A 24,248-nucleotide genomic window follows, 5' to 3' on the forward strand; every position below is an offset into this window, starting at 1 on the left:
CGCCCACACACACACACACACACACACACACACACACACACACACACACACACACACACAGTGTGTTCCACAGAGACGCTCCAGAGGTTCTGCTACCAGAAGAGTCCATGAGACAAAACCTGCAGTCCAGCCGTTCACATATTCATTCACTCATCCATTCATGTATTCATGTATTCATCCTCGTTGCTCTGCTTTAATGACGGGTGATCAATAAAGCTCAATGATGGCGCTGATCAATATTTCGTGTGTTGCTCGTTGGCCTCGCTGAGCAGATGAAGATCATATTAAAATGGTTATTATGCAGCCAAACAGTCAAACAATAAGAATTAATTAAATCCTTCATTTCCTGGTGCGGTCATGTGACCACGTCTCCACCCGTCCAGACAATAAATCTGTTTAAATGCAAATCAAACGCACCCCGAGTGGAACGTGACACAGAGCCGGGAGAGGACGGACTATCGATCGGTGATTAAAACATGGAACACGTTGAACATCAAATAAAACGCACACGCCAGCAGGCTTTTACTCTGAAGGGGCGTTCAGTCTTCCTGTCTGACGGATGCAGGATGTGGTTTGTTTATGAGCCTCGTGGATCAATACGCTGTAGAAGCTGTTGTATGTATATATGGATGGAGGTTTTACTTATTTTATTGATTTACCATCATTTTATAGAAATACAATAAAAACACTGAACCCTAAAGATCTTCCCCTGCTGTAGCGGCCGCTGAGGCTCATGGGTATCGTAGTATCTCAGAGTTACAAATAAATAAAGTGTTTCCCTGAGAGTCTGAGAACAAAGTGAGTCAGAGATGATCTGAACATCACTGAACGTTTATCTGCACCTTCAGCGAGAGCCAGAGGTCAAAGGTCAACAGCTAACTCAAGTGAAGAGCTGCTGATCATCTGGACTCTGAGCGACTAAAGAAGAGGAACGAGGGAGCAGAGAGCAGCCGTAGACGCTGCTGCTGATTAAAGAGGTCGGTTCAGAGCTACACGCCGAGTCACACTCGTGTTTCTGGGCTGCAGGTAGAGGCCTGAAGGCGTAGCGGCCTTCTGCCCACGCGTTCATGAACGCATCGCGCCTCTGAGCGAGAGCCACGACCAACGCTCCAAACGGGAAACAAGAGGCGACGTCGCGTGTTAAGAGAGCCCGTTAAACGCAAGATTGTTACCGGTTTAAAGGCGGCGATGCACCTGAAGCTGAACCACAAAAAACACGAGAAGAAGAACAAGGAGGAGAAGAAGGACAAGAAGATGGAGGACAGGAAGAAGAAGAAGGGGAAGAAGGACAACAACAAGACCTAACTTTGTGTTTTTCATCACGTTACTGATTTCTGTTCCTCAGTTTAGACGTCTTCACCTTTAAATAACTGGTGCCCTGAAGCTATAACTACTCCCTTCACAATAAAAGCACAGGGTTTAAAGGATAACAGGCTGGTGACGCTTCAGACCATGATGGAGTCATTCCACGGCACAAATTATTGATTTGAGGGAGTGAGTGGAGTCATTTGAGGGCATGAATTACTAAAGCGAGAGAATAAATGATTTAAAAATACGTCATTTAAAGGAACAGTTGTTTATAAAGGACATAAAGGGTCTAAAGCAGTGCTTTAGTGTAATTAAACATTACAAAACAACCAATCAGAGGAGACCAGAAATACATCTATTCAGCCTTTTACTCTGAAAGTACAGTCTGCTGCAGACAGAAGGCCAAGAAGACGTCTGAACAGTCGTATGTTTGGTGATAAATAGCCTCACATATGGCTCTCCATGTACTTCAGCCTCCGCTTGGCCGTGTGGAGCTGAGAGCACTAGACCAGGACCCAGAGGGGGTCTGGGGGAGTCCAACTAGGCCTGGGGGGGGGGGTTGGGTGCCAGAGAAAACGAGCGTTTATCATGTTGGATTAGTCGGGATTAAAGACATCTGTTGAGCTAAACGAGACGCCTCTTTCCTGCTGCGACCAAACACCAACGAAGAAGAATGAAGAAGTCAGAGAGTGGACGTCACCGCGAGGGTTCACTCCTCAAAGTATTTGTCAAGGCGTTTTTTTTACTTCTATTTTTAGAGTTTTATAAGTGAGTTTGATAGTTAACAAATAAAAAAGGCTCGAAAAATATAAAGTTTCTAAACTAAAAGATACAGAAACAGGAAGCAGCTCAAACATCGTTTCACTGCTCAAATACATTTAACTTTAAGGCATCTACTTTATCTCAACACTCTTATTTCTGTCAGGGTTACACAACACGTAGAAAACACCAGAAGAAGAAGAGAAGGAGGAGGAGGAGGAGGAGGAGGAGGAGGAGGAGACCAGCAGATGGACTCCTCTAACAATAGAGAAACACAGAAACATCCTTCAGCTGCAGAGAACGTCCTGCCGTCGCCCAGAGGAGCTCTGAGGGGACAAGGGGAGAGTCTTTGTCCCTCCTACCTCCTACCTCCTACCTCCTACCTCCTACCCTCCCCCCTTCCTCAAACATCCCAACACACTCCTCCCTGAGGGGGAGGGGTAAGGGGTGATGTAACAGGAAACAGGAAGTACACTGATGTTTGTTTACTCTCAAAGAGGTGAGAGGAGCTCCAGCAGTGAACCAGGTCTCCAGAGGACCAGGTCTGAGGAGCACCTGGTCTCCAGAGGACCCTCCTAACCGACAGGTAACCAGTGAGCGAGTCACAGGTGAGTCATGTACCCCCCCCCCCCCCCCTCCAGCTGTCACCATATCAATCAATACGTCATGAAGCTTCTCAGGGTCACTTCTAGAGAAAACACAGAGACTCGAGACACAAAAGATGGAGACGCGTAGTCACTACAAGAGGTACACAAAACTACAAAACTACAAAACTACAAAACTACTGTTCAGCCGAGAACGACTCTTAACAAGCAGCCGACGGCTCAAAGTTATCACTCATCCTCGATCGCTTCAAACGACGGGTCAGCACCAGGAGTCCATATTTAATCGGCTCACAGCAGGTGGTGGGTTAGTCGCAGAACACTGAAGTCACATGACTGATCAGCTTCTTCTTCTTCATGGATATTTATTGATGTAGAACACGAGCCGAGAACAAGAACTATTAAAACTGAATCTATCAAAACGCAGAGCTGGAAAATCACTGAAGTACTGTGTTGAAGTTTAATTTAAGGTTCTTTACTTTACTGTATTTCATGTTACATAACGCTGATACTACTACAGTACTTCTACTACTGTACTTCTACTCCTGTACTACTCCTGTACTTCTACTCCTGTACTACTCCTGTACTTCTACTCCTGTACTACTCCTGTACTTCTACTACTGTACTTCTACTCCTGTACTTCTACTACTGTACTTCTACTCCTGTACTACTCCTGTACTTCTACTACAGTACTTCTACTCCTGTACTTCTACTACTCAGAGTGAAAGAAGGAGCAACTAAAGAAAGCCAGAGTAAAGCGGTACTTTGTACATGTTGAATATTAAATACCTGTCCGTTCTGAAGTTCATTGAGTCCTTTGCACAACGTCTGATTCTGAAACAGAAAGAAGAAACGTGTTCAGACTGAAGCTGAAACATCAGAAAGACGTCGAGACACTTTTACAAAGCGCTGCAGTAGAAGTTTGGGTCGAGTCGTAGAAGAAGCTGAGTAGTTCATGAAACCAGGATGGAAAACTTTATTACTCTTTTCAACCTTGACGAAGGCACTCCTTCCCTTCTTACCTTTCACAATAAAAGCCCTAGACGTATACTATTCACAGGTCAACTATTTGATATGTTGATCGAAGTAACAGAGAAAAGTATTCAGATCTTATACTTAAGTAAAAGATACTTTGTATACTACTGGGTAGATTAGTAGTACAGTACTGCATCATATCATATTTCAAACTACTTTTAAATAAATGACGTAGTGTAGTAAAAGTACATGTAGTGAAGAAGTAGAAAGTAGCAGAACATGGCAAACTCAAGTACTAGTATCTCAGAATTGTACTGAAGTACAGCATTGGTGAGTAGTTTTGGGGTTAAAGGATTTATTATTGATGTATTTTTTGACTGTTTTTTGTCTCCTGATCACTTTTCTGTCTGATCCACTTCATGCTGCAGTGCCCCACACACACACACACACACACACACACACACACACACACACACACACACACACACACACACACACACACACACACACACACACACACACACACACACACACACACACACACACACACACACACACACACACGTCTGGAGACCACAGAAGAAGAAGTGGAGCTGAGGATCTTTACTTCCTGTTTCTCTGCAGCAGACAGAGTCAGACAGATAAAAGATCCGTTCGTCTTCACACACACGAGGGAAATTTAGAGAAGATCACTGCTCCGTCTCAACGCTTCACTATCAGCACCGTCTGCTGCTGCAGAGCGCTCGGCAGAGGAGCAGAACCGGATGAAGATGACCTCTAGTACGACGGAACCGACGGAGCAGAGAGGATGATGATGATGATGATGATGATGATGATGATGATGATGATGATGAGGAGGAGGAGGAGGAAACCTTCAGAGCGTAGCTTCAGTTTCAGAAAGATGTTTAAAAATACACAGTTACAGTTCATTCTGTTAAAATACAATAAAGGTGCTCACTAGAACTCTTTTCAGAGGGTTCTACCTAGAACCCAACATAAAGGGTTAAACATAGAACCATCTGTGAAATGTTCCACCCTATGAGAGGTTCTACAGAGAACCCATCTATGGCGTAACGGATCCCCCTCCGGAACCCTCTCTTTCCACCTTGCAAGGCTGCTAACAAGGACCAGGGGGTTCTACCGAGAACCCTTTAACATTGCAGGCTTTTCCTCTAGAACACTAGCAGGGGGTTCTACTAGAGGGGATTCAGGTTCCTGCTTCAGAAGGTGGAGATCACATAGAACCTGGAGGTGATTTAATGCAGAACCTAATAAACTGTGAATGTTTGTGTTTGAGGAACGAAGGACAAACACAAATGTTTGTTTTGGAGAGAACGAGATAATAATCACAGTAATCCCCCCCCCCTACCCAGAATGCAACAGAATGAACCCCCCCCCCCCACAAACACACACACATACACACACACACACACACACACACACACACCATATTTACAGCCAGAGCATCTGTTCAGAATGCACACAAACACAGCCGGCGTTTTGCTTTCCTTGTTAGCATTTGGACGCGGGAGGCTTTCTGGGGAGAAGCATTAGCGCTGTTTGGCTAACGCTAACGGGCTTCATCTCTCAGAGCTGCGACCGCCGAGCCTCATGGGAAACAGTGGCCGCCTGCCCGTCTGCCTCCGTATTCACGTCAAACGTCTGGGAAAAAAACGTGTCTTTGGAGGGCGACTTTTAAAGGTGATCACGTCAAAAAGGTCAAAGAAAACATGACCGAATACAGAAATAAGTCCCAATATGACGACGCCAATAAGGTTCATCCCCTCGTGACACGGAACGTTCTCACTGAATCTGCTTCTTTAGAACATGTGGTGATCGTGTGTGCAGTATGAAAATCTGACTTTTCGATTTTATATTTCTTTCAGGGAGGCTTAATTTGTTTTAATTTAGCTTAATGATGCTAAAAGGAAAAGGAAGTAATTAAGATCCATCCTCTTGGGATCATGAATATCCACTGCAGAATTCATGGAAACGCAGTGATTTTGTAATATTCATCATAGACCAAAATGTTGGTCAAGTGGAAGAGTTGTCCTGCTGTTTGAGTAGGAGGAGAGGTCCAGGAGTCACACGTTTCATCCTCTGGGGACCATGAATATCCCAGCAGATTTCATGGAAATCCAGCACTTAGTTTTTAAAATATTGTGCCAGAGACTTTAAATGTGCTGTGGAATATGTGGCTTCAGGATGGCAGCAAAGGAATAACCAGAGAGAGGTTCATCCTCTGGGGACAAATACTGTGCACGGTGAAATTTATTGCATCTTCACCTTCGTGTACAAGAAGAGATTTTGGCCCAATAGGTTCACTAGAGTTAAAGTTAAGAAGTCACTCTGGTTTAGGATAAAATGTTTAGGAATCATCCTCTGGAGACCTTGAACATAGAACAAAATGTTTGTTTATGTCCTGAGTTTAGGAGAACGGGCCGGTGTGTCACAGGGAGCAGGAGGTGTGAGGAGGTGGAGCCCCAGAGGAGGAGGAGGAGGAGGAGGAGGAGGAGGAGTCCTGGTCCCCGGGTGTGACAGCAGCTGACGGCAGCGTGAGGCTGAAACGTGCTCCGACATGCCGGCGTTCAATCAGAGGTGTGGTTCTCACATATTCACCGCTCCACTTAGCCGCAGAGAGAACGAGTGTCGGAGCTTCATTCAGGACGCCTGTGGATACAGTTTCTACACGTTGATTAAAAGAAGCTCGTTTACCAGCTGTTCTGTCGATTTTTAAGAGAAAAATAACATTTATTTCCAGCAGTGTTGATTTTTAAAAGCGAGCAGCTGCTTCCAGTTCTGGTTCCACGTTCTACCGAGACTGAGGCAACTAAAGGCTTTATTTAAATGTTACGGCTAATGAATGACTTACTCACACTTTACAGATGAGTTAGAGGTAAACAATAACCACTGTTGTGTTTCTGGAGGAGGTTTTCACAATAAAGCGTAAAAATGATTGTGAGATCTAGAAAACATGTCGTTTACACATCCGTGCTTGTTGCACTGATAAAGTATTTACACTAACAACCGTAGTTGTGTAATAAAAAGCACAACAAGCTAACGAAAACACTACGATTCTTAGTTTCAGGTAATTATACACTAATTAAAACAGTTAGGAATATTATATTCAATATCTGCCAATTAACCCTCCTAAAGGTTACACACCGTCTCTTCAATATCGCTATTAAGTTATAACTGATGTTATAAACGCTGTGTGGAGTTCCCCAAGGCTCCATCCTTGGGCCTCTTCTATTTAACAATTACACTTGTTTCACTGAAACCCAATTAAACAACATCACCAAGGAGCATAACTATGCAGACGACACATTAATATACCTCTCTGACAGAATACAGTCCAATAGAAACTGTGCTCAGACAAAACTGACTCAACTTATCGAGGCCAAAAGTGAAACGATGAGGATTTGAAACCAAAAAGTGAGAAAATTACGACGGAAAAATAAACAACAAAATCTGAACGGGACCATCTAAAAAACATGTTAACCATCAGAGGATCATTATTCTCTGATTATTATTATTATGAGCAGGCATGACGAAGGGAAACCTCACCATGTGTTTGTTTCCACGACTCCTCTGGTTGTATAGAAGTCTATGAGAAAATGACTCTACTTCTCTCTTGATTTATTACCTCAGTAAACATTGTAAACATGAGTTTATGGTCTCAATCTCTAGTTTCAAGTCTTCTTCAATACAGCATGATGTTCATTTAGTAAATGATGGTCCATTTAGAGTCACACAGACCATAAAGCAGGGGATGCTTTAGGGGCGGGGCTACACAGTGATTGACAGGTCTCTACGTCACTCGTCAGTCCATATATGGTCACTTCCTGTTCTTAAATACACGCTGTGATGATTACATATGTAAAGGCAGAAAGAGGCTGTGCAGTATCAGTTCATGAAGGGAAGCAGAGAACCTGTCCTCCCTGTTGTTCTGATCCGGTCTCTACCGGGTCGAGTTCCTGAGCAGCAGCAGACGCGTCGTAGCCTCCGGGAGTCCGAACGCGGCGACACGCCGTCACTCATTCCCGCCGTCGCACAACAAACTGCCTTTTCATTACACGCGAGGTAAATGAATTTAGTCTCTGCTGCTGCACATGTGAGAGGAAGTCATGTGACAGGAGGTAGCCAGCAGGTGTAGACCAGGACCCCGTTAGAAGGAGCAGATCCTGGTTCTACTGGTTTTATAATAAATCACATTTCAGTGTCAGAAAACTTCCCTAAAGCCATTTTATAGTTTTTATTTCAGTGTTTGATAATTGCCTTGAGCTACTTTTGAATATATATTATATATAAATCATAAATGATGAAACCCTGTTCAGTGGATTCATTCTGGTGAAAACGATCCGTCTATAAAGTCTTTTATTGAGTTGTGACTACTGTCATTCACATCGTGGGGAGTTTATTAACCAAGACACACTATCACGCTGCATCATGGGAAATGTAGGCCAGGAGCCTCAGAGCCTCCCATCTTTACGGGGCTCAATATGAAATCAACCTCTTTCTTGTGGGAGATTAAACGTCCACTCAGCAGCTTTGGGGCTCTGCTTCATCCCGATTGGTCGAGAGGAAGAGATCACGAGAGAGATCCGTCTTTACTTTAACGTTATATTTGGCACGTTGCTACGGTAACCAGCCACCATTGTTGCCTCTTCTTCCTCTGAAGGTCAGAACAAACCGTTCTTCTTCTATTGTGAAGCTCCAGGAAGTTTAACGCTAAAGAGCACCAACGAAGAAGAACAGAGAGTCATTATCTTTCATTACGCAGAGCGGCGCAGTGACCCTTCTTCCTGAGAGCGGCCGAGACTACAAGGGTACAAGGAGACAAGGACACAAGGGCCCACAGAACGGGTACAAGGAGACAAGGACACGTGGCCCCTCACACAGCTCCGGGCAGCAGCTCCTTATGAGCGGGTTGATTTGGAGGTTCAGGGTGAACCAGATGAACCAGATGAACCGTTCTCTGCTCTGGAGCTCGTCTCTACAAACACACATCTAGTTTAATTGCTTTTCCAGCGTTTGTCCACATCTTTGTTTACGTCTCTGCGTCCTCTGATAAGCAAAGAAATAATGGGAAATTAATTTGAAAGCGTTCACGGAGTCTGTGAGAGTGATTGTGCTCCTTCATTAGTTCTCACAGCAGCGTCTGCGTCTCCACACCGAGCTAATGGAGCAGCTGTTGCTCCTGACAACAGACCGCATGTAAACACAAGGTAAGTCAGAGGGCACAGACGGAGGTCTGGGGGGGTCTGAGGGGGTCTGACGGGGACATGGTCTCACAGTCTTTGTGGATCTGTGAGCTAAAATGAAACATTGTCTTCTTCATGTGTTTTTTAAGGTGTGTCTTATTAACCGTTTCATCGTCTTTAGAGACGATCCAGAGCAACAGCGTGAACGAAATAAAGAACAATAAATGTCTCTCTTTGTATTTTAGTCATGTGACCTGATGTGTGTCACATTCCTCTCAGTACTACATCACCCACAAGCCTTATCTGCCTGTTGCCATGGAGACAACAACACATCAGGCCCCCCCCCCTTTAAGCATTCATGTCAAACTAAATCTGAACTATGACGTCTTCCAGCAGAACCACCTTGTAGATTTTGCTGTTTTTAGCAACAACAAACATGTTGGTGTTAAATGGAGGCTTTTACCCCCCCCACCACACACACACACACACACACACACACACACACACACACACACACACACACACACCCCATCCAGCACCACATCACACCGCTGCCTTTCACCCATCACTCACGGCGACCTTGTCGAGGAAAAACAAATTAAAGTCCCATTTATTATGCGGCGCTCTTTGTTAGCGACTCACTGCCGGCACAAGGACGCCCCCCCCCCCCCCCCCCCCCCCCCCCCCACACACACACACACACACACAGCCCCCCCCCCCCATAACTAAATGTAACCCCCCTAAAATGTCGGCCTCTCCAAACAAATAACTCTGGTTTCATTCAGCTGGATTTCATGAACTGTTTGATCACACACACACACACACACACACACACACACACACACACACACACACACACACACACACACACCTACCTACCTCAAGGTTACCATGAACTAAAACAAACCCGATGATTGGTTCTCATTCGTCACCATTAAAGTCAGTGGGAAGAACCTTTAACTGGTAATGAACCAGCTTCACACTGATGACTGTGTGGCCTTCAGGAGGGAACCAGACTGAAGGAGGCTCTGGAGGACCAGGACCAGGAGGACCAGGACCGTCAGACCCTGCTGCAGTAAAATGAGGTTTTCTAAAGGGCCGCCGGTGCTCAGATGCACTACCACTTTACTCCACAGGGGGCGCCAGAGCCAAGAGGAGAAGAAAGCTCCTCGTAGCTTTAACTGCTTTAACGCTTCAATAAGTCGACGAGTGTCTTTGACCGAAGTCTCGTTTTAAACGTTAGAAATACGCTTCAGACAGAAAGATAAACTAATCTGAGTCCAACTTCACAGTGTGAAGATAACTGTAAAAATAATTAAACTTTAACACAGCATTCAGGGACACTTTTAAATCCCAGAATAAAGATATTAAATACATATATTCCCTGCTTTTTATTATAGTGTGACTCTTTGATGATCTGCTGATAATAAACAGAAGAAAACAGATATTTTGTATCCTGATTTTGTTCCACTATGATTCTCACAAAGTGTTTTATGATTTCATGTCTAAGAACTATTTTCACATCCTCATGAGTTTAAAATCAACACATTCTGATCAAAAACAAACCTCTCTAATGTCTCAAAGCATCAAACCCGACCGCCTGTGAAACTATAACAAATAAAATGAACGTGTAATCTGAAGGAGTCGTGCTGCGTTCAAGGACGTCTTTTTTTTTTTTACGGCCTTTGAATGTGAATATTCAAAGAGATGCTTTTTGTTAAAATGATGATTCTTTAAGTCGACTGTTACCAGGCAACTCTGAGACGTATTATTATTACTCTCTCTCCGCTCGGCTGCTTTTGATTCCTCGCATGACGCTCTGGATTCATAAAACAATATATATATATATATTTGATCAATTAAACGGTGGACAAAAAGCCGTTTGTGGACGTCGGCCTGCAGCTGAAAAAGCATCTGTGAAGAGATGCATCCTGGGACGGAGACACGTTTACAGCAGGAAACCCTCTTCAGTCCGGATCAGCATCATCGTGTGTGTGTGTGTGTGTTGCAGAGCGAGGCCTCCAGCTCTGCAGTTTATTTACAGACTCACTCCCGGCTCATTTAGAAGCATGGAGGACTATAAATAGAGCGCCAGGAAGCCCTGATCTCTCTGCTGAGGGACGAACGGGGGACCGAGGACAAAACCAGACCGTCCTGATGAACCTGATGCGATTGAGATCAAAAGTCCACTTCAGAGAGAAGCTTCCAAGTGTTTCAGCTGAGCGGCGTCGTTCTCTCCTCCGATTAGAGACGATGAGCTAAAACAAGCGGCGGCCATGTTTTTATTCATTAGAGGACAAAAAGATGTGAATAGATGATTAATGTCTTCTGTCATAAAGTTAATCAATAAGTATCACTTAAACACTTCGTCTTTAAGTCAAAATACGATTTTAAGTCACAATACAATTATATCACGATCTTTAAGTCACGGTACGATATTGTCAGGATCTTTAAGTCACGATACGATATTGTCACGATCTTTAGGTAACGATCTTTAAGTCACGGTATGATATTGTCAGGATCTTTAAGTCACGATCTTTAAGTCACGATCTTTAAGTCACGATCTTTAAGTCACGATACGATGTCACGATCTTTAAGTCACGGTACGATATTGTCACGATCTCTAGGTCACGATCTTTAAGTCATGGTATGATATTGTCATGATCTTTAAATCACGATATGATGTCACGATCTTTAAGTCACAATGCATGAAAGATAATAAAATATACATGCAAGATATTTGCGCTTTAACTTAACAAAGTAAGATATTAATAATAATAATAATGAATGATATAAGAACATATGGTCTGATTTCTTGTGGGTTCAAGATAAATTATGCATATTTATACTATAGCGTCTATGTACAATCTTAAGTTGTCCAACGTTCAGCTCTCAGAAGGAGGCGGCCATTTTGTTTTGGGCCTGTGGAGTTCAACCATCCCGGCAGCTCCTGAACCTCTTCGGTCCAGTCAGACCGGTCTGACCCGGTCTGACCAGCTGGATCCGTGACTCACGGGTCAGAGACCAGATGGTATTTTTAGGAGCGTGACTCACACAGAAGCTTCTTCACTTAAAGCTGCAGCCGTAACGAGGAGCTCTTCTTCATGCGACATTAAAAAGAAAACACAGCAGGAGGTCTGAGTCCTCCGTCACTGTGAAGATCTGCAGAGACCAGATCTCAGATACAAGTTTTATGATCCTGAACGTCAAGAATCAGCAGCTTTTAAACTGGTTTCAGGTTCGTCCTCCTGAACTGAATAAACATTTATAAACTGTGCTTTATTAGTTCATATTGTAACTCAAAGCTTAATCTGCCATAAATACGACTAAAGAAGAAGAAACCAGACTCGGTCCCTCGATTAGTCGATTGACAGAAAAAATAACAATCAAAACATTGTTTCGTAGATTTTAGACATGCAGAAATGTAGCGTAGAATATGAGAACTTAAAGGTAATTAATGCAGTTAAACCAGCGTGTCCCATATTAAGAGCTGTTTCAGGACCAGTCGGCTCTGATATCAGTCCGTCTCTTTGTTGCTGCTGCTCGTCCTCCTTCAAACACACTCTTTTGAGGCAGAAACGTCCCAAACTTTGAAGTAGACGGAGGCGGCGGTCTGGAAGTGGGAGGAGTCTGAGGCTGAGAGGCTCCCCAGAGGATACTCCAAAAAAAAAACAACTACTCTCCTCTTCAAAGCAGAGCCGCCATCTTCACCGAGCCGGCTCAGTGGAGGATGCTGGGTAAAAGATTTTACATCTGAAGGAAGGATTTAAATAAAGTTGGGATATTCGTGGTCCCCAGAGGACGAGCGCTCCTGGTTTAGGTGACCCCCTTAACTTATGCTGTAAAGCCAAAAACCAGGTCACAATGATCACTAATAACACGCAACCAGCAGGGCCGACAATATGATATCACGATACGATATTATTACTACTATACTATTATCACGATCTTTAAGTCACGATACGATATTATTACTACTATACTATTATCACGATCTTTAAGTCACGTTAAGATATTATTACTACTATACTATTATCACGATCTTTAAGTTACGATACGATATTATTACTACTATACTATTATCACGATCCTTAAGTCACGTTAAGATATTATTACTACTATACTATTATCACGATCTTTAAGTCACGTTACGATATTATTACTACTATACTATTATCACGATCTTTAAGTCACGTTACGATATTATTACTACTATACTATTATCACGATCTTTAAGTCACGTTACGATATTATTACTACTATACTATTATCACGATCTTTAAGTCACGTTACGATATTATTACTACTATACTATTATCACGATCTTTAAGTCACGTTAAGATATTATTACTACTATACTATTATCACGATCTTTAAGTCACGTTACGATATTATTACTACTATACTATTATCACGATCTTTAAGTCACGTTAAGATATTATTACTACTATACTATTATCACGATCTTTAAGTCACGTTACGATATTATTACTACTATACTATTATCACGATCTTTAAGTCACGATACGATATTATTACTACTATACTATTATCACGATCTTTAAGTCACGTTACGATATTATTACTACTATACTATTATCACAATCTTTAAGTCACGATACGATATTATTACTACTATACTATTATCACGATCTTTAAGTCACGTTACGATATTATTACTACTATACTATTATCACGATCTTTAAGTCACGTTAAGATATTATTACTACTATACTATTATCACGATCTTTAAGTCACGTTACGATATTATTACTACTATACTATTATCACGATCTTTAAGTCACGATACGATATTATTACTACTATACTATTATCACGATCTTTAAGTCACGTTACGATATTATTACTACTATACTATTATCACAATCTTTAAGTCACGATACGATATTATTACTACTATGCTATTATCACGATCTTTAAGTCACGATACGATATTATTACTACTATGCTATTATCACGATCTTTAAGTCACGTTATGATATTATTACTACTATGCTATTATCACGATCTTTAAGTCACGTTACGATATTATTACTACTATACTATTATCACGATCTTTAAGTTACGATACGATATCAGTTCAAACAAGTGAAAATGTTTCAAATAGATTGGTTTTGTCTCAAAAATTGTCCAAAAACTATTGATTACTGAAAATGGAAGTGGAGATTGTTTGTTACTTTTGCTTGAAACGTAACTTAAACTAAACAATTATCAAAGCATCTCTTACTTAAATGTTTTAGCTCTTCGTGTGATACGGCTGAAAGCTCCAGATAAAGATAGTAAGTGAACCTTTGAGTTAGGACTAGGTTGAGGCAAAGAGCTGAAGATAACTAAAAGTTCTGCTTAAATAATTAAATAATAATAAAATTAAATAAAAATAACCTTAATCTTATTGGCATTAAAGCAACATTTACATAATAAACAAACATAAATAGAGTTCTTTCATTTCACCACACGATTGAATCACAACGTCTACGTTTGGATTCATTCCAGATATTTTAATATTTATATATATATTTATATATTTATACGCTGGAGGCCACACTGATTATTTAAACACTTTATCTGTGAACAGCTTTGTTAACTCTTCTCTCTGATGTTTGTGTCTCACACATTATATTCTTTATCAGCGTCAGAGCAGCGACGCCTGAAGCTCCAACACACATCAGATCAGATCAGAGGGCGGGATTAGAGGCTGAGTGACAGCTCACTATCGCTAGGCAACCACAGCTTCCTCCTCTGAGGACCTGAGCATCTGGACCAGAGAGACTAGAGAGACCAGGGACTAGAGACCAGAGAGACCAGGGACTAGAGACCAGAGAGACCAGGGACTAGAGAGACCAGGGACTAGAGACCAGAGAGACCAGGGACTAGAGAACAGAGAGACCAGGGACTAGAGAGACCAGGGACTAGAGACCAGAGAGACCAGGGACTAGAGAGACCAGGGACTAGAGACCAGAGAGACCAGGGACTAGAGAGACCAGGGACTAGAGACCAGAGCGACCAGGGACTAGAGAGACCAGGGACTAGAGACCAGAGAGACCAGGGACTAGAGACCAGAGAGACCAGGGACTAGAGACTAGAGAGACCAGGGACTAGAGACCAGAGAGACCAGGGACTAGAGACCAGAGAGACCAGGGACTAGAGACCAGAGAGACCAGGGACTAGAGAGACCAGGGACTAGAGAGACCAGGGACTAGAGACCAGAGAGACCAGGGACTAGAGACCAGAGAGACCAGGGACTAGAGACCAGAGAGACTAGAGACCGGAGACTAAAGACCAGACACTAGAGACTAGAGACCAGCGACGCAAGACACTAGAGAGACCAGAGAACAGAGACTACAGAAACCAGAGAGACCAGAGACCAGACTAGAGACCCCAGAGACCAGAGAGACAAGAGACCAGATCCAGGTAAATATTGTACTTTTTGCTGTACTACATCTCAGAGGTACATGTTGTACTTTATACTGTACTACATCTCAGAGGTACATGTAGTACTTAAAGTAAATCTGTAGTTTTTTCCTCTGATCACTAATATGGATCAGATGAAGCCGGTCTTCTCTGAACCTCCTCACAGTGACCTGCAGGTCTGTTATTTATGATGTCACGTTTACGACTCTTTATTACTAGTGATGTAATGGGACGGACAACCTCAGACCTTCAGGAGAGGAGTCTTTAAACCAAAGACCAGATCCTGTTCTTACCTTTCACAATAAAAGCTCTCAACGAAACATTCAGATCGGTTTTCTTTTGTCTGAAAGTCCAGTTTGGATGATTTTCTTTCTCTGATTTCCTTGTTGTTTATTTAAAAAACAGGAAACTTTACTTCCTCACCTCACCACAGTAAAATACTCTTCAGGTTTCAAAATAAAAGTAGTTATTTTCGCGTTAACCTGATGAAACGTAAAGCTACAAACCACCTGATTAATATTTCAAAAGGCATCTTCAAAGTCCTGCTTCCTTTTTACGGCCTCTTCCCTCTTTAAGGATGCCTCAATAATGCATTAAAAAAAAACAAAAAGAAGCAGTGCATTGTGGGATGCTGGCCTAGAAGGAGTATGCAAATGAGGGCCAGAAACAGAGGCCCCTCCCACACAGTGTTGTGATTTAAATAAACCGGTTTATAAGTTGTGAAGCGACCCGTCTGGAGGCTCCAGCGGGACGCAGAGTCTAGTTTTTTAATCACGTGAAGAAAAAAAAAGCATTTCACGTGTTCATAGATGTCAAAACCGTCCAATCAGAGGCCAGCGCTGGTCGGCAGGAGACCAATCTCACGTCTGCAGAGCGGTTTCCATAACAAAGAGCAATCAGGTTCCTGCTCTTTGGGAGGCCTTTTTATTCATAATTGACCTCTTTCTGCTCACTGAGTCCATTGTTTGGTCCTTAAAAAACCCTGTCCCTGTCCCTCTCCCACACACACACACACACACACACACACATATATATATATATATATACACACACAGATATATATATATATATATATCTGTGTATATTCAGCCAGGAGAGGCAACACAAAGCTCATCAGGAGGCGGAGAAGGAACCAGCTGCTCTGGAAAAAGACAATAACATTCTTTTCTTTCCACAAAGACAAAGAGCTGCTACAAATCCTCCTGCTCTTCGTCTTCATCTTCATCGAGCAGAGGAAACATGCAGCTCTGTGCTTTTATTTTACTTTATAAAACTACATAAACTAGCATGTTTCAGCATGAAGAAAACTTGTTTGTTGGTGTCACTAATCCAGTGTTTACATGTTTATTCATCAGATGTAACAACACATGTTGTAAATATATACGCTATAAATATTTAGTTTGGAGTCTGAATCTAAATGTTCTTTAAACAAATCACAAGTTAAACTTTATAAGTTCTATTTAGTTCAGTTGGGTTTATTTTTCCATTCAAATCAATATAAAGCTGCTTTATTTTACTTCATGTTTTTAGAACATTTTGATCACATACAGCTTGTACTGTACTTTAACTGTGTACTTTAACTGTGTACTTTAACTGTGTACTTTAACTGTGTACTTTAACTGTGTACTTTAACTGTATACTTTAACTGTATACTTTAACTGTGTACTTTAACTGTGTACTTTAACTGTATACTTTAACTGTGTACTTTAACTGTGTACTTTCACCTGTAACGGTTTACAACACCTGTGATGTGAAACATACATTTAAGTAAAGAAGACTCGTATCAGAAACTCCAGATTCGTGTTTTAGTCTGGAACGGGTAGAAAAGGAGCTTCCTGATTGGCTCTTATCGGCCATGACAGTGATTGGTCCCGCCCCCTGATGGTGGACGAGGAAGCTAAATAATAAAACTGTTTTAGAGGTTTCAAACGTATTTATTTTAACCCTCTGAACCTCAAAACTACTGGAGGGAAAGTATGTTTTCTTTAAACAATCACCAAAACTTCACCGTTCATCACAATCAGAAGCTGTAAAAACTGTTACAATCATCAGATTGTCATCTTTCCAACGGTCTTCGAACACATCATGTGTGACAAACACTTCAATCAGAAAAATCAGCTAAAACGAAGCTTAACATTTCATCAAAACATTTTATTCTTCACGTTCTCATTATTAATGTCTCCTCTAATAAAGCGTTCACTTTAACATGATTGTGTAAAAACATTACATTGTGAAACTATGAAGTCATGATTGATTCATTATATTCAATCATTAAATATGTATTATTCTGCATAGTGAACACTTTTACTTGTGGTACTCTTAAGTATGTTTAGACAATAATTTTGTACGTTTGTATTCAGGATTGTTACTAGTTAAAATACTTTTATTTACTTTAAATGAAATGTAAACTTTTGATGAAATACATTAAAGTCTTTGGAAAGTGGAGATTAAACACATCACTGCAACAACAACAACAACAACAACAACAACAACTTATGAGCTGAACCGCCGACACCTCAGCCTAAAAATAACAACAACATCATCTTCTGACTAGTTAACAGGGTGAGTTCTACTAAACCAACAACATCTTCTGACTAGTTAACAGGATGAGTTCTACTAAACCAACATCATCTTCTGACTAGTTAACAGGGTGAGTTCTACTAAACCAACAACATCTTCTGACTAGTTAACAGGGTGAGTTCTACTAAACCAACAACATCTTCTGACTAGTTAACAGGATGAGTTCTACTAAACCAACAACATCTTCTGACTAGTTAACAGGGTGAGTTCTACTAAACCAACATCATCTTCTGACTAGTTAACAGGGTGAGTTCTACTAAACCAACATCATCTTCTGACTAGTTAACAGGGTGAGTTCTACTAAACCAACAACATCTTCTGACTAGTTAACAGGGTGAGTTCTACTAAACCATCATCATCTTCTGACTAGTTAACAGGGTGAGTTCTACTAAACCAACATCATCTTCTGACTAGTTAACAGGGTGAGTTCTACTAAACCAACAACATCTTCTGACTAGTTAACAGGGTGAGTTCTACTAAACCAACATCATCTTCTGACTAGTTAACAGGGTGAGTTCTACTAAACCAACATCATCTTCTGACTAGTTAACAGGGTGAGTTCTACTAAACCAACATCATCTTCTGACTAGTTAACAGGGTGAGTTCTACTAAACCAACATCATCTTCTGACTAGTTAACAGGATGAGTTCTACTAAACCAACATCATCTTCTGACTAGTTAACAGGGTGAGTTCTACTAAACCATCATCATCTTCTGACTAGTTAACAGGATGAGTTCTACTAAACCAACATCATCTTCTGACTAGTTAACAGGGTGAGTTCTACTAAACCATCATCATCTTCTGACTAGTTAACAGGATGAGTTCTACTAAACCAACATCATCTTCTGACTAGTTAACAGGGTGAGTTCTACTAAACCAACATCATCTTCTGACTAGTTAACAGGGTGAGTTCTACTAAACCAACATCATCTTCTGACTAGTTAACAGGGTGAGTTCTACTAAACCAACATCATCTTCTGACTAGTTAACAGGGTGAGTTCTACTAAACCAACATCATCTTCTGACTAGTTAACAGGATGAGTTCTACTAAACCAACATCATCTTCTGACTAGTTAACAGGGTGAGTTCTACTAAACCAACATCATCTTCTGACTAGTTAACAGGATGAGTTCTACTAAACCAACATCATCTTCTGACTAGTTAACAGGATGAGTTCTACTAAACCATCATCATCTTCTGACTAGTTAACAGGGTGAGTTCTACTAAACCAACATCATCTTCTGACTAGTTAACAGGATGAGAACCAACAACCAGAACCAGTCAAGCTGCAGTTTAACCCTAAAAAAAACAGACGGAGCATGTTTTTTTAACCATCACCAAAACTTCACCGTTCATCACAACCAGAAGCTTGATCGTCAGATTTTCATCTTTCCGACGGTCCTTGAACACATCATGTGTGACGAACGCTTCCTTCATAAAAATCAGCCAAAACGAAGCTTAAAATCATGATATTTCATCAAAAACATTTTATTCTTCATGTTTCATTATAAATGTCTCCTCTAATAAAGAGTTCACTTTAACCAGGTTGTGTAAAAACATTAAACTGTGAAACTATGACGTCATGATTGACTCATGTGACCACAGATCTGTGTAGTAAGACATTCGTGTGTTTTCCTTCTTATTTTTAAAGGCTGTATTACAGTAAAGTCATTTTCTGAACTTCAACTGTTCTATTATTATTATTATTATTCATATTACTGAGGATTATTGATCAGAAATGCACCAATACTCAAAATAATATTGTTATTGAAGTATTTGGTAAACAAGATGATGATATTTGATTTACTCCACATCGCACCAATTCATTTAAATCGTTGCACTTTTTAATAAAGTATATCGGTCAATACTTGTGCTTATCTTCATATTTTCTGTTTCTTGACTGTTATTTTCTATTACTATGTTTATTCTTATGCACCAAAAAAACATGGCCGACTCCTTAAACGTGAAAATAAATAAACTCGTTTCAAGATTTCATAGATTTGATTTAACGGATTAATTTTTTACCCGGTTACTAAAATATCACAACGTCACACCTTTAACACTCAAAGACGCTTCTTCACTCTGAACTTTGTAAATACCAAATATGCCAATATAATCGAGTGTGTGTGTGTGTGTGTGTGTGTGTGTGTGTGTGTGTGTGTGTGTGTGTGTGTGTGTGTGTGTGTGTGTGTGCAGGAGAGAAAACACATTGATGTCCATGAAGCCACAATAATTAACTTCAGGTCTGCGTGAAATTGAGTAAAGACACAAAAGGTTAGAAGATAAACTCAGAAAACTAAAACATGCAAATGACCCTGAAATGAAGCACCTGCTACCTCCAACACACACCACAGAAGAAGAAGAAAACCTCCTTCTTCTTCACTAATGAATCTTTAAACATTTGACATCTTCACCTGAAGGTAGACGTTTGTTCAAATGAATAAATACAAAAAGGTTTTAACAACAAAAGGTTTTCACACAAAGAATCTTAATATATATAAGAAAACGTCAAACTACGAGATTAAGATATATTATTATATCTTCAGTATAAAGTTGTGTTTTCAACAAAACAAATACTATTGCAAGAAAAAGTTGTTAACTATAAGATTAAGATTTATGTAAATAAAGTGATATCGTCGGCATGAAGTGGGATTTTCCACCAAAATAAAATGCAAAGAAAGCAGCTTTAACACATGAAGCGGACCAGCTGTTAGCAGCAACACCAGTCAACTTCACAGCAAACTGCTCAGTGAGGTTTAGACAGAGACGGTGTTTTGGGTTAAAATAACGACGAGTTCATCATTACGTACCAACTGATTTCATGAGATTTCTACAGAAACATTTAGAAATAACATGACGTCTCCAGCAGGACGGACACCTGATCTAAGACCTTCTGTCAGACCTCCTGACCTTCATCTTCCGCTCACTTCTTCTGATTTTATTCAGTAGAAAATGAACCAAAATGAATGCGTTTAATCGGACTAGATCCACTTCTCTGAGTCGGTAAATAAAAGGTAATTCTCTTTATACAACCAGTGGATGCTGGTCCTGGTCTACAGAGCTCATGGCTTCAGGAGGTTTTACCTTTTTAGTGTTTCTGTCCTCTAGACGGCCCAGAAATCTGACATTGAAATGAAAATAAGAGCTAAACTCTGGAGAAAAGCCACAGCGTCTAAACAAAGTGAAGCGTAAAGATCTCCAGGATTATAGTTCACACAGATACTGAAACACATGTAAATAATCTAAAAGTGTAGAAACTAAACACCTCAACAGGTCAGCTTGGCTGCTGAAGTCACTCCGTTAGTGATTGAGGGTGTTTTCAGGCTGTTTACACTTCAGGAAGCAGATTCACGTTAAAAAGCTGCTTCCTGAAGTCAGACGAGAGGATCAGAGGAACTTCAGATTCCTCTCGGAGAGACACGACGTCTTGTTTACGAGTCTCCGGGTTTCTAAATCTGATCTTTATGTGAAAGTAGACGTGGTGGCACAAAGAGACGCCAACAAATCCACAGAGGAATGTTTAGAAAACAGGTGAAAACCACGTAGTATATTTAGTACTTTCAACACATGTAAACCTCAATAATAACATGAAGGGAAACCACAGAAGTACAAGAACAGCTGCAGCATAATAAACCACATTATAATGAACATTACTACTAAACTAAGCATAAATACATGAGAATAATCACGCCGTTTGTTCCTCACTTCCACTCGTGTCTCTGCTGTAATCTACCGGCTGTTAGAACTAAACTAAAGTCACGTTTGGTTCACGCAAAATCCACTGCGGACACGAGATCGACGACGACTACCTGCTCTGAGGAATGAATAAATAAAAACGACAGAAAAAGAACCAAAAACAAGTGTTCTCCACCTGACAAGTCGGAGAACCCTGGAGTCACAGTGATGCAACGCAGAGCAAGTGGAATCAATGAATCCTCAGATATCCAGGAGGAAGCGGAGATAAACCGCCTCACTGCTGAACCTGCTGTATTTACACCTTATAATAAACTGTTATTAAAACTTCTCATTGACAACATGAAGACGGACGCACAGCTTCTCTTCCTGTCACACAGGAAATAAATAAATAAAGTGTGACCATGAAATGACCGCCAGGCTTTTAACCCCCTCCGTCCTCCACTAGTAACACTCGTCTCATTATGACTCCTGATAAACACGGCTCCGTCAGCAGCTCAGAGGTCAAGGGTTATCATAACACATGTTAGATGTGACACAGCGGAGCTTTAGCGTTAGCATGTCGAGGCTAAAGCTAAAGCTCTTCTGTGTGCAACGAGAGGAAAAAGTACAAAATAAAGGTCACATGTTTCTGCAGCTGAAGAAGAAGAATTAATCAGCGTGGTGATTAAAAACACAGCCGTGCACAGTGCTGACTGAGCTTTCTGCCTCGCTCTCTTTTCACTGCCGCCCCTCCCCCCCCCCCCCCCCCACATCCAAACCAAAAACAGCATCAAAGCAATCAAAATGGTAATGTTCGGCATGAATGGGGCCCATCCCCCCCCCCCTCCTCCTCCTCCTCCTCCTCCTCCTCCTCCTCCTCCTCCTGCACGAAACTCTGCAGACTTTTTCCCTCTCCATGTTAGAGATGGGGGGGAGAAACCACCCCCCCATCTCTCTCAAAATGGAAGCTTCCACTACCAAAACTGAGAGGAGAAGAAGAAGAAATATACTCTAGAAAACACAAACTGTTCAGCTGCAGAAGTAGAAACTGGATTATTTATTTCATATATATATATATATATATATATATATATAGTGGTGCTTTGTGTCCTGTTATGTGCTAACAAGTATTATGAATATAACTAATAACATATAACTAATAAGTTTAATTACGAGCTGAGAAAACTGCATGATAATCCATTTAATGAGACTGAATCTGCTCGCTAATGAGGGCTAGTTGTGTGGCCTTTATTTTGAAAAGCCTCTACTTTTGTTTGTTTAACTTAGTTCACAGACGAGCTGTTAAAGTTAAATATCAGCCGAAATGAGAAGCATCTCTTTTAAAAGTTATATAAAGCAATACGTTGTGATTCACGTGATGATTGTACACGTTAACTGTTAGATTTAGCATTTTGTTAGCGGAGTCTGGGACGTAGTGAGGCCGGATGTCACTGAACTCCGACTCTGAGTGAGTGTTTTTAGAAGCACCGGGTCTTTAGAGTAGTGCGCTTTTATTGTAGGGATAGCGACCCGTTATATTACGGTCTTTTAGGCGTTTATCTAACTATCGGCGTTGCGGGTATAACGGGCCCAACGCGTAGTCCACCGGTATCCGGCCTGGGACCGACCGGCGGGGCGGTGCTAGCAGCTGAGCTAAGCAGCTAACTTAGCAGCTAGCTAAGCTACCACCGGAGCAAGAGGAGAGGAGCTGTCCGCGGTGCTGAACACTACAGCCCGGCTTCTCTCTCTCTCTCTCCTCTCAGCATCTCATCCACACCGTAGCTTCAGAGTTAGCTTAAAGCTAAAACAAGATAGTAAAGAAAAATAAGTGAAAGTGGGCGAATCAAGTGACGTCACGTGACCCCCCCCCCCCCCCCCCCCCCTCCTCCGAGGTAGAAATAACACCACCGGACTAAAAGAAAGTATAAAGTAACAATAACCGGGATTAAAAAGCAACTCCATTACGTCATTAACGGTCAGATCAACAACTCCCAACAATATGAAACAACAAACAAAGTCCCGGTCCGGATAGTTGAGTTTAGCTACCTCCTTTTTTTTTATTAGCTTCTTTTTTTACTCTCCAGAAACATGTCGACCAACTCAAAATGGACGCTAAAAAAAAAAACACAACTTTGAGATGCCGAGAGACAAAAAGAAGCTCCACAGAGGAGGAACAGTTCACACGAGCAGAGGGGAGGTTAATGGAGACTTTCTGCTCTCTTTACACAATCCACCATGTTTGTTATGGCTAGTTTGTACCGCACACACACACGTATATAACATATATATATAGTGATCTTACTTGTTTATCGCTTAGTGCTGTTATTCTCCTGTCGTGCAGCTGTCTCTTAAGCTCTCCATCCTATAATATAAAACAAGTACACAATCAAATTATGACATTTATATATCAGCAAAGTCACGATGGATAACCGAAGATTTTAATGCTGATAAAGTTTCTCTCTCACACTCGCCTCGTTTCGCTATATATTTAAATAAATATATATATATATTACCTGTGGGTCTTGCTTCATCTGTGCAACTAGTTAATTTAGTAACAAACCCGTTGGAGGAGCGTAATTACGGTAAAAAAAAAAAAAAAGTGCCCTCAAGTTTTTTTTAGTAGTAATGTGAAAGGGAGGAACAAAGCGGTGGTGAAAAAAACAAAGCAGCAGCAGCCGGAGGATCAGCATCAGCAGCTACGACTCTTTGGCA

The 24,248-nt window shown here is 41.2% G+C and overlaps 1 protein-coding gene across 1 annotated transcript in view; it reads right to left on the bottom strand.

Annotated features, from left to right (window-relative positions):
• phf21b (PHD finger protein 21B) overlaps window positions 1–24,248 on the bottom strand; it is a gene marked incomplete at both ends in the record, with an annotated part of 38,169 nt that overhangs the window by 13,537 nt on the left and 384 nt on the right. Inside the window, 2 exons of the mRNA XM_079183718.1 lie at window positions 3,459–3,503; window positions 23,839–23,898. Coding sequence (XP_079039844.1) covers window positions 3,459–3,503; window positions 23,839–23,898 — 105 coding nt within the window. The remainder of the gene's footprint in view (window positions 1–3,458; window positions 3,504–23,838; window positions 23,899–24,248) is intronic.

The sequence above is a fragment of the Pholis gunnellus genome (genome assembly GCF_910591455.1).
Source record: "Pholis gunnellus genome assembly, chromosome: 22".
In the NCBI taxonomy this organism is placed as follows: Eukaryota; Metazoa; Chordata; class Actinopteri; order Perciformes; family Pholidae; genus Pholis; species Pholis gunnellus.